Source organism: Meles meles, chromosome 17, assembly GCF_922984935.1.
Source record: "Meles meles chromosome 17, mMelMel3.1 paternal haplotype, whole genome shotgun sequence".
Classification (NCBI taxonomy): Eukaryota; Metazoa; Chordata; class Mammalia; order Carnivora; family Mustelidae; genus Meles; species Meles meles.
In genome coordinates this window covers 24,858,946-24,871,184 of record NC_060082.1, presented here as the reverse complement: position 1 = coordinate 24,871,184, position 12,239 = coordinate 24,858,946, and the positions used below count along the sequence as shown (strand labels likewise).

Here is a 12,239-nt window from a genome sequence, read left to right as displayed (position 1 = left end):
CGCAGAGTCCGGCCCACAGCAGACTCTTCGTCTCCCTCTGACTCACCTCCCACTCTCTCACCCACGCAAGACCAAACCACAAAGCCTAGAGACATAAGCAAAATGAGAATGAAGGAAAGGAAGACCACTTACTGACCACTCTGTCGTGTCTCCGTGAATTTTCAGGCGACGCTGTGACATTTTACAGACCACCAGCCTCAGACCATCAACCTTAGGTGGCTGAGGCTTAAAGAGATTCCGTCCCTTGCCCAGGGTCCCACAGCTACCGAGTGTCAGGGCTGGTTTTCAGGTCCTGTTGTGTCCCAGGCAAAAGCCTACCTACTGTTTTCTTCCGTGGGCGACCTCCAGGGACTAGTTCACCCAAAACAGCCCTTGAGGGGTTGAGAATAAGTCGAAGACTTATTCTGTAAGTTCAAAAGGGGTTCCCTCTGTCTCAGGATATTCTAAGCCCCAGGCAGTCTCAAATAGTTTTTGCCGCAGTGGCTAGAGAACCTCTGGAGCCTTCTGTTTTACCATCATTGTTGGGAGCAATCCGGAGGTGGAGAGCGTGAGACGGCTTCCATGCCCTTGCTCCAAGGAAGCTGCGTGAAGGAAAAGATAAGAGTTTGGTCAGCGAGGGGCTGAGGTCCCCGTGTCTCTTCTGTTGCAGTGACAGCCCTCATGGAGAGACCACCTCGGCTGAGGACTCAACCCAGGACGTGACCACAGAGCACCACACGAGCGATGACGGTAGGGGCCGCTACTTCTGGGGCAGCTGGGCCACGGGATTGTGGGGGCGGGGAGGACGGTGAAGTAGAAGGTAGGGATTATATAGCCTGTGCTCCCAGTGCACCTTGCTGCTCAGCAGCCCTCTGAAGACAGGCAGGGGGCTCTCCTGTCTCGTTTTCATTCCTTCCCTTCGCTGGAGCGACAGGCCACCCTCTCGAGGAGAACGGTCTCTGTGCTAAAGTGGAGATGGAGCGCTAGACCTTGCAGAGCCTTTAAAGCTTCTTGCCCCTTCTTCCGGCCCCTCACCCACCTTCTAGCTCCTCGTCTCGCCTGCCTGTCTCACAGGCCTGATGTTGGTCCCCTGTTACAGCCTAGACTCTGGCCAGGCAGCTGGAGACCAAAGTCAAGGAGAGCTCATTTGAGAAAACCGTAGGCCTGGGGAATAGAGAATCTGGTGCCAAGAACCCAACAGAAGCAAGCCAGAGGGGAGTGGGACTCAGGATGCAGAAACCACACGCTTTCACGCCTGCCGACTGGAAAAATTGACCCTTTCCAAAGTACAGACCTGTGAGCGCGGAGCAGCCTGGCGGTGTGCATGGCGAGGGGGGGTGTGCAGCTGTCGCCGCGGGCTCCCCGGCAGCGCCCATGATTTATTAGGGTCTGTCCAGCCAGCACGCCGTCCCTCCTTCCAACAGTTCCGTGCCTTCATTTTTGGACCCCTTGGGCTCTTGGAAGACGCAGCAGCTGACAAGGGGCCTCAGAATTTTCTGGGCACAAGAACGAAATGGCGCAGTCTTTGGAGCCTTCCCGGCTTTCTGCCTCGCTGTGAATTCTACAGTCCTAGGCCAGCTTTTTAGAGGAGAAGGAAAAAAATTAGGGCTGGTTATTTGGATGCCGAAGTCAGATGGATCAGTATGATAATCTTCCCCATTACAGGAGGGGAGTAGGTGAAGGAGGGAAATTTGTCCCTGCTAGAAGCTTTGTAGGCCTTATCTCTTAATCCTAGTGAAATAGAGCTACCCGCTATTTTAGAGCTGAGCAGACAGAGGCCAGAGAGGTCAGGTGATATGCCCAAGGCTGTATAGAACTGAGATGGGATATTTAGCTAGGTCTTCTCTGGTGGGCCTCTTGGAGAGAAACCTCCAGGCCTGCCTGTCCTGGAACAGGCCACCGATCACGCTGGCTGGGGCTGGTCCTGCCTATAGGCAGCCTTCCTGTCTGCTCCTCGGAATACCGACTTTAACCTCAGGGTCCAGGTTTCTGGGAGCCTTCTTGCTCTCTGACCTTCCCCCTGCCGCTCAGCGCAGATAATGGTAATGACAACACACTAAGAATCAGGGCTAACGCCTACGCCGCCGTGCTCACTGTAGGCCGGCCCCGTTCTTAGTGCTTTTACAAATTGCTGATTATTGACTCCTCCTAACAAGCTCATGAAAAAGGTACTTTTTTGTGCAGAGGAGAGAGAAGCTCACCCAAAAATAAAAAGTCACTGCATTTGTAAACCCCTTTTTAATTTTCAAATGACTTTTATGTCTGTTTTCCCCTGTATTAGCTACAAAATATATTTCTATATTTTGCTCCGTGGAAAGTAGATTGGCTGAGTTGTTTTCTCCTTACAGAGACTAAAAGCTCATGGTCTACTAGGGGCAACGGATAGTATAAATAAGTATTGAGAGTACAGTATGATAAATGTTCTGCATTTAATGGAGTTATTTTATGATCAGAAAAGAAGCTTACAAATGCAGCAGGACGAGGTCAGCGATAGGGTTTGGCGTTATGAGCTGTGGACGCACCAAAGAAGTTCCCATTTGCCCTGAGGAGGGCTCAGCCTGTTGGGCAGTGTGACGCGCTCTCCCAGGAGGCACACTGTGTCCAAGCAAGACGAGACTCCTGTCATGCACGTGTGGTTCATTTTTGCACGGAAAACTGCTGAGAGAATAAAGTATTCTTTGTATTGTTTTGTGTTTTAATGATGCTGTTTCAGTTGTGACTCAGTGTGCTTCGTCAGGAAGATGAGAGAGAAGGAGCTTCCGGGTGGGGGGAGCAGCATGACCAAAGGCAGGAAAGGGCGCACACGTGCTTTCGGGGTGATGGTGCAGTCAGCACGGGGATCCCTGCCTCAGCCAGCGAGCCTCCGTGGCTTAGTTCTCACACCGGGTTATCTTCCCACCAGTGTAAGTTCAGCTAATTGGGCTTTTCTGCCCAGTTTCCCGAGCCTTTGCGTCCCAACAACATGTGTTTCCTTCTTTTCTGCCCTTCTCAGAGTGTGAGCCCATCGAGGCCATTGCCAAGTTTGACTACGTGGGCCGGACAGCCCGAGAACTGTCCTTCAAGAAGGGGGCATCCCTGCTGCTTTACCAGCGGGCTTCTGATGACTGGTGGGAAGGCCGGCACAATGGCATCGACGGACTCATCCCCCATCAGTACATCGTGGTCCAAGACACGTACGTTGGGTCCCCTGGCCCTCTAGGCATCCCTGGCTGCGCTGTGGGAGTGAGACTTTATTTCTGGCTCCATAGGAGGGTGAGAGAGACCGACCCTCAGGGGAAGCCCACCCGGTCCCTGAAGGACCCCACCCAGACTCCGTGGAGGACTGTTGTTTTCATCTCCTCCCCCTGCGAGTCGCTCCCCACCCACCCACCACCCCACTAGTCATTTTGGAAACTTCCCAGCTCTCCTGCTCATCCACACTTAAACCTGATGAGTGATAATGAGGGGTTATTATTTGACCACTTACATTTCCGTTCTGGAAAGCTCAGAGTGGGAAAACATTTTTACTTCTTTTCTTTTTAAAAACAAAACAAAAAACCCCAAAACTCTGCTCATCCCAACCAGTTGGGCCGCTGATGGCGCTTTTCCACTTGCAAATGAAAATGATGCATTGCTTTGCTAGGAGAAATCTAGCTTAAGCGGCCTGGTGGAAACGAGCCAGTTCATTTAACCCAGATGAGGTTGACGTGGGGCAAGACAGGGAGAGGCAGGGAGAGGACTTCGGGGAGCAAAGGGAATGTGAACCGGGCCCAGAGAGACTTCATCAGCTGGGGTGTCGGGTGGCTCCCTGCTCTTTAAAGCAAAGTCTCTGGGGCAGGAGCACTTTCCCCTGCCCCCATGATCCCCCCCGCCCCCCAGCCCCAGCCTGCCTCCTTGCCCCTTTGCCCTGCCTCTGCCCCCCCCCCAACTCCCTGCCCTTGGATGCGATGCTGATACTGTCAGTGTTTTTAGTCCTTCCCTTAATATTATTTTTTAAAGGTTGATATCCTGAGTGAGTCTGCACCCTCCCAGCCTCTCCCCGGCTCGTTCTGCAGGGAGACCCTCCCTCTGTTGATAACATCGCAAACCTGGTGGCCGTCTGTGCGTGGACAGGACCCTCCCAAATTTAGCATTATGACTTCACTACGGGACCGAGAGAAGATGAATTGTGGGGGAGAAGGGGCTTTCCTTGTCATCAGTAGCCAGAGGGGCCGGGAGAGCAGTGGAATGACCTGGGACCGGCTTGGACGCTATAAGCGGGGCTCGATGCACGACGACCGAGTGTGGCGGTGTCCTGCCTCAACGCCGGCATCTCCAGGGCCAGCGCAGAGCAGCCTGTCCTGGCCCCCAGTGCTCGGGACCTCAACAGATAAACCGCACTCTGGACTGGCAGCCTCCTTCTCCAGGAGGTGGCCCCGGCACAGCTGTCCCGGGAAAGCAGCGAGGGGTCGAAGGCAGATGCCTCGAATCCAGGTGTCCTCTAGCTCAGCCTTGTGGCGGCCGCACAGCATCCCACAAAACGCAGTGGGATTATTTATATTTATTTAATGACCCTCCGAAGGCCCGTAGCTTTCCTTGCCTCTGCGCGCAGAGCTAGCCCAGCCAGGTGTCACTGCTGCCTCAGAGCTGTCGCGGGGGTCGCGTGTGTGTTGGGGGGCCATCTCGCCGATTTAACACTGCTTTTTGTGTTGTTGTTGTTTCCCCCTCCTCCCTGCCTGCCTGCCCCTTCGCCCCCAGCGAGGACGGTGTCGTGGAGAGGTCCAGCCCCAAGTCTGACATTGAGGTCATTTCTGAGCCACCTGAAGAAAAGGTGACAGCCAGAGCGGGGGCCAGCTGTCCCAGTGGGGGTCATGTAGCCGATATTTATCTTGCAAACATCAACAAGTAAGCTCTGCTTTTCATTTTCTGCTCCCCTGAATGCCTTGCGACACCCAGCCTCACCCTCTGGCCTCATGCCCCTCTCCAAGCCTCTGCCGCACCTCCCTGCCCAGGCCTAACACTGCATGTGCTCACCGCTGCTGCAGGGCGGACAGGGCTGAGGATGCTTCCCCAGGCCCTGCCTGCAGATCCCAGGCTCCCGCTGTGGAAGGCCGCCCCACCCTGGGCTCATGCAGTGTCCCTCAGCTCGGGCAGGGCCCCCGCTAATGATGAAAACTTGACCAAAGCTTTGGTCCCTTTATGCAACTTGGTTTTGCACTGTTTCTCACAGGTGCCTTCTCTTTTCCAATTCTTCCCCGAATAATAGTCTTTGATGTCTTCCTGGCCCTTCCTTTTCTGTCCAAAGATCCAACTTCGTGTGCGTCTTCCACTAAGCTCACATGACCCCAGAGGGGTTTACTTAGAGACCACGCGTCTGTTTCCTGCCCTGTCTGGCATTCGCTCCATCGAGGAAAGGAGACCGCTCTGCCTGCCCCTGCCCCCCAAGGAAAGCTTTGTCCTGAGCTCTTTCATCATTGCCTAACCCCCAGCTCCCTTCTGCCCTTTCATACCAGTAGAAATAATTGTCCGTGTTTTCCCTGTTGCTTTAGCCCTGTGTCATCGTCCCCTGTTAGTCCCTTTGCAGATTCCCATTCCTGTCCGGCAGGCTCTTAACTCTGGCTCCAGCTTTCATTGCGGCTGTGAGCCCCATCCCAGGGTCTTAACTCCACCCACACCCGGTCTGGCCCGCTAGAGGGATTCCACGCCCGTGCGCTGCTGCCTCCCCTAGAGACATTCAGGTTATTGGAGAACTAATCTCATCTCAAGGGGCCAGACACCAAGTCCCAAAGCCTGCAGACCTCTTTCCGCCAGACCCTGAAACTTGGCCCAGTGCCAGCGGGATGACAAGCCCCAGGGCCTTCCTGATGAATACGGATTGCAGATGATGTACAGTTTTTATTCCCCTCTGGCTTTGGAGGAATGAAATGATTTGCACATTGGAAACCTGTTAACCGTAGCCTCTGGACACTGAAACTGGAAGGAGAATAAAAGATGCTTGTTGTTTTTAAACTGCGCCAGCTCGCCCAGATCTCTTGGCTTTCTTCCAACCAGCCGGTAGCAGGGGGAGTGGTCGGGGCACGTGGCTCTTTCCATCTTTGGCCCTCAAGTTAGTGAAGTCGCTGATTCAGCTCACTTAGCATAGGTATGATTTAAGGCAGACCAGTAAAAAAGAATGAGGAATTTATTTATTTCCCTCCAGCCCGGTGCCCTGCTGGGAGGGCGAGCTAGTAAAAAGTAACTGTGGACTAATCACATTTTCTTATTTATTTACAAGTCTGTGTTAATTATAAGCCTATCATCATAAGGTTGTAAGCCTCTAATTAACCCAGAAACCAAGGCGGGGTTGGTGGAGGGAGAGTTAAATAATTAGTTAGGTACATGTTTTCAAGCGATCAGATATTTGATGCCATCTGTACCAAGAAATTATACAGGATAATAGCTGAAATAGTCAAAAGATGAACACCAGGTAGAAAGTCAGGGCGGTTCCCTTGAGCTCCTTACCTGGTGACGTCAGGATGGGGTTCTCGGAGGACACGGGCTCCCCGGACGCCAGCTAATCGGTGGGCCAGTGGCAGCCCCCCGCCGTGCTTGTCCTGAGGAGTGACTCCGCTCTGCCAGCCTCCCTGCCTGCCCCACACGTCCCTCCTTTCCCAGGCCCCGGGTTCTCTCGCACCCCTGGACCTTTGCATCTGCTGCCCCCTTCTCCCCAGATCAGCTCCTCCTCTCCCTTCAAGTCGTAGCCCAAGGATTGACCTCTTCGGGGAAAGCCATCTGCCACCCTCAAGGTCCTCGGGACCTGAGTTAGGTGCCTGCGTCCTGTACTCCCACAGCAGTTTTAGTCTCTCCCAGGACCGAGACCGCACTCGGATAACCCGCCAGGCTGAGCATCTTGAAACCAGGAACTCTGCCTTCCTCTCCTCCTGTCCCTGGGGCCTGGCCAGAGACCTGGCCCACACCAGCCGCTCCATAAGCTGCCTCCTCAGCGGTTTGAGCTCTGTGAGTCAGTGATCCTCAAGTGGAAAAAGAAAATCAGCAAAGAGTTATTTGGGTGTGGCGTTCGATTTCATTTCACACATTTAGCGAGGGCTCCCTGTTGTGCCAAGCGCCCGTACTGGCTATTCAGAGACGAATAAGATGGTACTGGGCCTTGGCGCTCAGTCCAGTGAAGGAAAGGCTGTATGGACAGGTGACTAAAAAAGCATCACCGTCGGAAGCTCTGAAGGAACAGAGGAACAGAAGAGGGAGTAATTGCTTCCGCCTGCCCTTGGACTTGGGGTACCCGGGAAGAGTCATTTCGGCCGGGCCTTATAAGACTCTGAGAACATCCTCTTTCTGCTCAAGAGTGGCTGACGCCCAGGGCTTAATGGCCCGAGCGGGCAGCTGCAGGGAGCACATGCCGGGTTCCACACCAAGCCCCGATGGAGAAGCAATGACCAGTGAACAGGACCAGGACTGGCACAGGACACTGGCTCAGCCACATAGACCAGCACTTCACCTTCACGTCCCACCCCTTCCCTTCCTCCACCTCAGCTCCTGCCTCAGCCTTCGTGGCCCTTAATGGTTTTGAGATCAGAGCTGCCCGGCTGCCAGCCCAAAGCAGAAGTCGGATTTCTTCTTAGATTAGATCCTTGTGAATCTGATTCCAAGGAAAAAAATGAAATTATTCAGCAGTAGGCAACACCCATGCTGCTAGGATTCTGCCAGGCCATCTTGTGGGAGAGTCTCAGCAGGCTGAAGGAAGCTCGTGCGGAGCCAGGGTTCAGCCCAGTACTGGGTGACTTAGGGTCACGTAGATGTATTTCCACCCTAAGAAAAGGCACAAACTTGGCCCTGACCACTGCAGCCTCTTGAAAAGTACTCTGTTCCATGTCTGCCCAAGATGCAACAACAGCCTCTTGCCTGAGCCCAGAATAATCACAATCCTGTACTTGGACTAAGAAACATGCTAGAATTTGAAAAAACCTACTCTCCTCCTGCCTTCTTGGTGATGGTGAGGATTTTTCTCCTACCTGGGCCTTAGGTTTCTGTTCAAAACAGGTAATGGAGGGGGCCTTTCTGCGCATCTGTCTTCCATTAGAAACTTTCACTTAATCAGACATTTTTCCTGGCAGCACCTTACATCTCCGGAACTCAAAGCCCAAGACCACCAAGTAAGTATCTGTTTCTGCTTTGCCCAGGTTGGGGGTGGCAGGGGAACAGAGACACATAGAAAGCAAGGGAAGGTGAGGCCAAGGAGAGAACGTGCCGTGTGTCCCTCTTCCAGAAGTCGTGGATGCCAACACCTGCCCCTCTCTCACTCTTGCCCCAGCTTTCTCAGGGCCAGGACTCCCTGATCACGCTGCCCTTTCTGTTTGTGATTGAAGGCAAAGGAAGAGGCCAGAATCTGGGAGTATCCGGAAAACATTTCGGAGCGACAGCCATGGGCTGAGTAGTTCCCTGACTGACTCGGCCACCCCGGGGGTGGGGGCTAGCTGCCGCCCATCTTCCCAGCCCATCATGAGCCAGAGTCTCCCCAAGGAAGGGCCAGATAAGTGTTCCATCAGTGGGCATGGGAGCCTCAACTCCATCAGCCGCCACTCGTCCCTGAAGAATCGGCTGGACAGTCCACAGATCCGGAAGACAGTGACAGCAGGGAGGTCAAAGAGCTTCAATAACCATCGGCCCGTGGACCCTGAGGTCATTGCACAGGTAAGGTGGGGTGGGGCTTCTGGACGCCCAGCTAGCACATCTCTGTTTGTTGTGCCCGCGTAGCGCCACGTTAATTACGTTAATTATGACGGGCCTTGAAACCGTGGAAGTCTGTGCATCACATACCGAGTTCAGAGGCTGCTAGACGTCTGGACCCGAGGAGGCAGCTCTCTACGCAATTCGTCTATCCCACTCTCCCCAAGAATTCGAAGACAGAATAAAAGAATTCAGACTCTTTATTCACGTACAGGCTCTCCAGGCTTGTACTTTTTAAAGCAACACATTAGCGTCTTTTGATAGAGTCCATTCTGCCCAAGTTTCGGGTTTCGAGAGCCTGGTAGGCTTTTGTGAAGCTGCGTGAGTGTCGAGGCTCAGGTGTAGCGCTGGCCATGTTTTTTGTCACCCTGTTTGCGCCCTTGTCCTGCTCCCTGCGGCTGATCCCGGTCCCTAATGGGAGGTGGAAGACCACCGACAGCTCCTGGGTTCACGGGGGGGGCGCAGGTAACAAGGGTTTCCAGCCCCAGTCCCCAGGCGCAGTGGCGGTGAGCTCCCTGGTTATGGGGTCTTCCTTCCGCGAATGCACCACACTGACAAGTCTCTGTTTTCCGTGGACTATTAGCGATCCAGCCCCACCTCTCAAAATCCGACTTCCGGGGTCGCTCCAGGCAGTTCACTCAGACGCCTCTCCCAACTCTATAATTTTCGTTAGACCAGGTAGGAGCGAAGGGCTCCCTGCTGCCCTCCTATGTTTCAACTGAGTTGAGATTCTTCTTGCCCCGTCTTCCAGGGGGCAATAGAGGCTGCGTCCGGTCTCTGTTGGCTTAACTGGGATGCTCTGCTTAGGGAAGGTGTACCCGGCAAGCCCAGTATTAAGCAGCGGGCCTGCGATGTCTTGCTTTGCTAGCGCTCTCCTCCTGCGTGTCTGCTGAAGCCCGTGGCTGCGATCTACCTTGTACCCTGGGAATCCTCCCAGCTCCCTCCTGAGCCAGGTGTTAAGACGAAGCTAGAATACGTTCCCGGTACTGGCTCTACTACAGAGCAGGACTGAGGAGATGATGGGGTTCTTCCTGAGCATTTTTATGGTTTGAGAACATCATAGGGATGAGGGAAAATCACCGTCAACAGAAAGCATAGCTCACCCTGTAAGGGCCAAGAACCTTAACCAGGGCCTTGGCTTGGAACTTGTCATCTTTCCCTCTGAGCCTGATTCCAAGGAGGAGCCCTGTGGTGGTTGGGGGTGCCGGACACAAGTGTGTGGAGAGATGGGGAGGGAGCTGGGAGGTCTCCCTGAGGGGCAGCTGGCTGCGGACAGAGGGTCTTTGGTTCTGCTGTTTCCTGAGAGCTAGGTGGTTCCACTGTGGCTCTTGGGAGGTGATTCACCTGGTGATTCACCCGGTGCGGGCTCTGGCTCCCCCTCCTGGTCGCTCTTCGGTCCCCTCTCGCGGTGATGGGTAGAGGGAAATGGCTTCCTCAAATTGGGCTCTCTGGTGGGGTAGGTTAGAGGGTGGGCGTAGCGGTGGCGGGGAGGTGTCCTGATGAATCTTCAGGGCGAGGGTTCTGGAACCTTTCCTCAGCCCTTGACCCTTCTCGACCTTTGGCTTTGAAGCCAAGAAAACAAAAGATCATACTTCATCTCCACCACTTAGTAAGAAATAGTTTATTATGTACAATACCAAGCATACACGAAAGTAGAGAGAATTGGATAATAAATCCCACATACTCGTGACCAGACTCCTGGCCACTCTTATTTCAGCAACTCTCCCCACCTCCACTGGATTATATGTCATTTCACCCAGAATTATTTCAGTGCATATCTCTAAAACCCGAGGACTCGATTTAAAATAACATCTCCGCCACTCTTTTCTAAAGGAAGAAAAAAAATCTCCTGATAATGAAAATCCCTTTTTTCCCCTTCCCCACATTCTGAACATTCATATGTTTAAGGATTTTGGCCAAGTAAAATTATCTGGACATCTCCCTCCAGTTGGTTTCTTCGTGATTTGGCCTGTGCTGTTGAAATAGGATCCTCGGGGACTTCTCCTTCCACCGGCCTCACCTCCTCTTTCCTGTTTTGCAGGATATTGAGGCAACTATGAATTCTGCCCTGAACGAGCTGCGGGAGCTCGAGCGGCAGAGCAGTGTCAAGCACACTCCTGACGTGGTTCTGGACACCTTGGAGCCCCTCAAAACCTCCCCAGTGGTGGCCCCCACATCGGAGCCCTCCAGCCCCCTGCACACCCAGCTCCTCAAGGACCCCGAGCCCGCCTTCCAGCGCAGTGCCAGCACTGCCGGGGACATCGCCTGCGCCTTCCGGCCTGTCAAGTCAGTCAAGATGGCTGCCCCAGTCAAGCCGCCAGCCACACGACCCAAGCCCACGGTCTTCCCCAAAACAAACGCCACTAGCCCTGGTGTCAACTCATCATCTCCCCCACAGTCCACTGACAAGTCTTGTACTGTCTGAGGGATGTAATTTAATTGTTCTAGACAAGGGGACTGGAGGGACTGACTGTTATTAAAAAAAATCTTCCTATTTAACTAGCTTGGGGACTTCAGTTGAAAATTAGATTCTAAGTTGTTCTTGCAGGAATTAGCCTTCCCATCACCCAAAACCTTGAGAATGAAGCCCTCGTTATCACCCTGCCCTGCCCTTCCCACTGCCCTCTGCTTCTCCCCGTCGTCGTAATCCAGCCAGCTGCAGTACATACTGTTCTTAGGTTAGCCAGAGATAGGTTTCTCCATTTTCAGGTCACTGTGAAATCTGGCACGGCAAGTCACGAGGACACGGGCTCACGTCTCGGTCCCCTCAGACACAGGGGATGCCTGACCAGATGGTTGGCTGCTGAAAGGCAGCTCTCAGTGGCATCTTGTTTTGGGTACTGACTATAGAGAACCATATATAGTCCATTCTTCGTTTTACACACACACACACACACACACACACACACAGAGGTTTTTTTCTAGGCTCTGGCATGTGGAGCCTCTCTTGGTCGCAGATAGTCCATTCTTCGTTTTACACACACACACACACACACACACACACACACACACATGTGGAGCCTCTCTTGGTCGCAGATAGTCCATTCTTCGTTTTACACACACACACACACACACACACACACACACACACACACACACACACACACACACACACACACACGTTTTTTTCTAGGCTCTGGCATGTGGAGCCTCTCTTGGTCGCAGACCAGTCTCTTTGTAACTTATTGTGGCAGTTCACAAAAGAGCCACCAGGGGTCTCTGTTTCTATTACAAATCTTGTTGTCTGGGCCAGAGAACCTAGCCTTTGAAATCTCTCCATCATAAAAAATTGAGCAGGATGGGACTGGATCCTGTAATCTGTCTGGAGTTGGGGGCTCTCTCTCTGTCTTCTCTCTGTTGGTGTGAACTGGTCATTGGTGTTTGCTTTTGCTATCCTCCATCCTCTAGGAATACAACCCAGTCTTTTTATAGAACTTCTCAAGTTTTTCTGAATGTATAGACATTTCTTGGGTTCCTGTCTTTGTCTCTGATGGGCCATTTTCCATTTAAGACACTTTCCTGTATAAGACAGTTTTATAGCTGGTTCCTTTTAGGGTAAAGAGTCTTAAGAGAGTTTT

General features: G+C 53.0%; 1 protein-coding gene across 9 annotated transcripts in view; it reads left to right on the top strand.

The window, feature by feature from the left end:
* The window catches only part of SRGAP2 (SLIT-ROBO Rho GTPase activating protein 2), a 228,253-nt gene extending 216,650 nt beyond the window's left edge, over window positions 1–11,603 (top strand). For 4 of the 9 annotated variants that reach the window (XM_045982174.1, XM_045982173.1, XM_045982180.1 and 1 more), the window contains 6 exons: window positions 650–729; window positions 2,972–3,152; window positions 4,696–4,842; window positions 8,049–8,087; window positions 8,301–8,625; window positions 10,703–11,603. In XM_045982174.1, coding sequence (XP_045838130.1) covers window positions 650–729; window positions 2,972–3,152; window positions 4,696–4,842; window positions 8,049–8,087; window positions 8,301–8,625; window positions 10,703–11,086 — 1,156 coding nt within the window. In that variant the 3' untranslated portion in view covers window positions 11,087–11,603. Of the gene's footprint in view, window positions 1–649; window positions 730–2,971; window positions 3,153–3,957; window positions 4,843–8,048; window positions 8,088–8,300; window positions 8,626–9,244; window positions 9,340–10,702 lie in introns of those variants that run through there. The other 5 variants (XM_045982176.1, XM_045982175.1, XM_045982177.1 and 2 more) reach the window with 4 other exon arrangements.
* The last annotated feature ends 636 nt before the right edge of the window (window positions 11,604–12,239 follow it).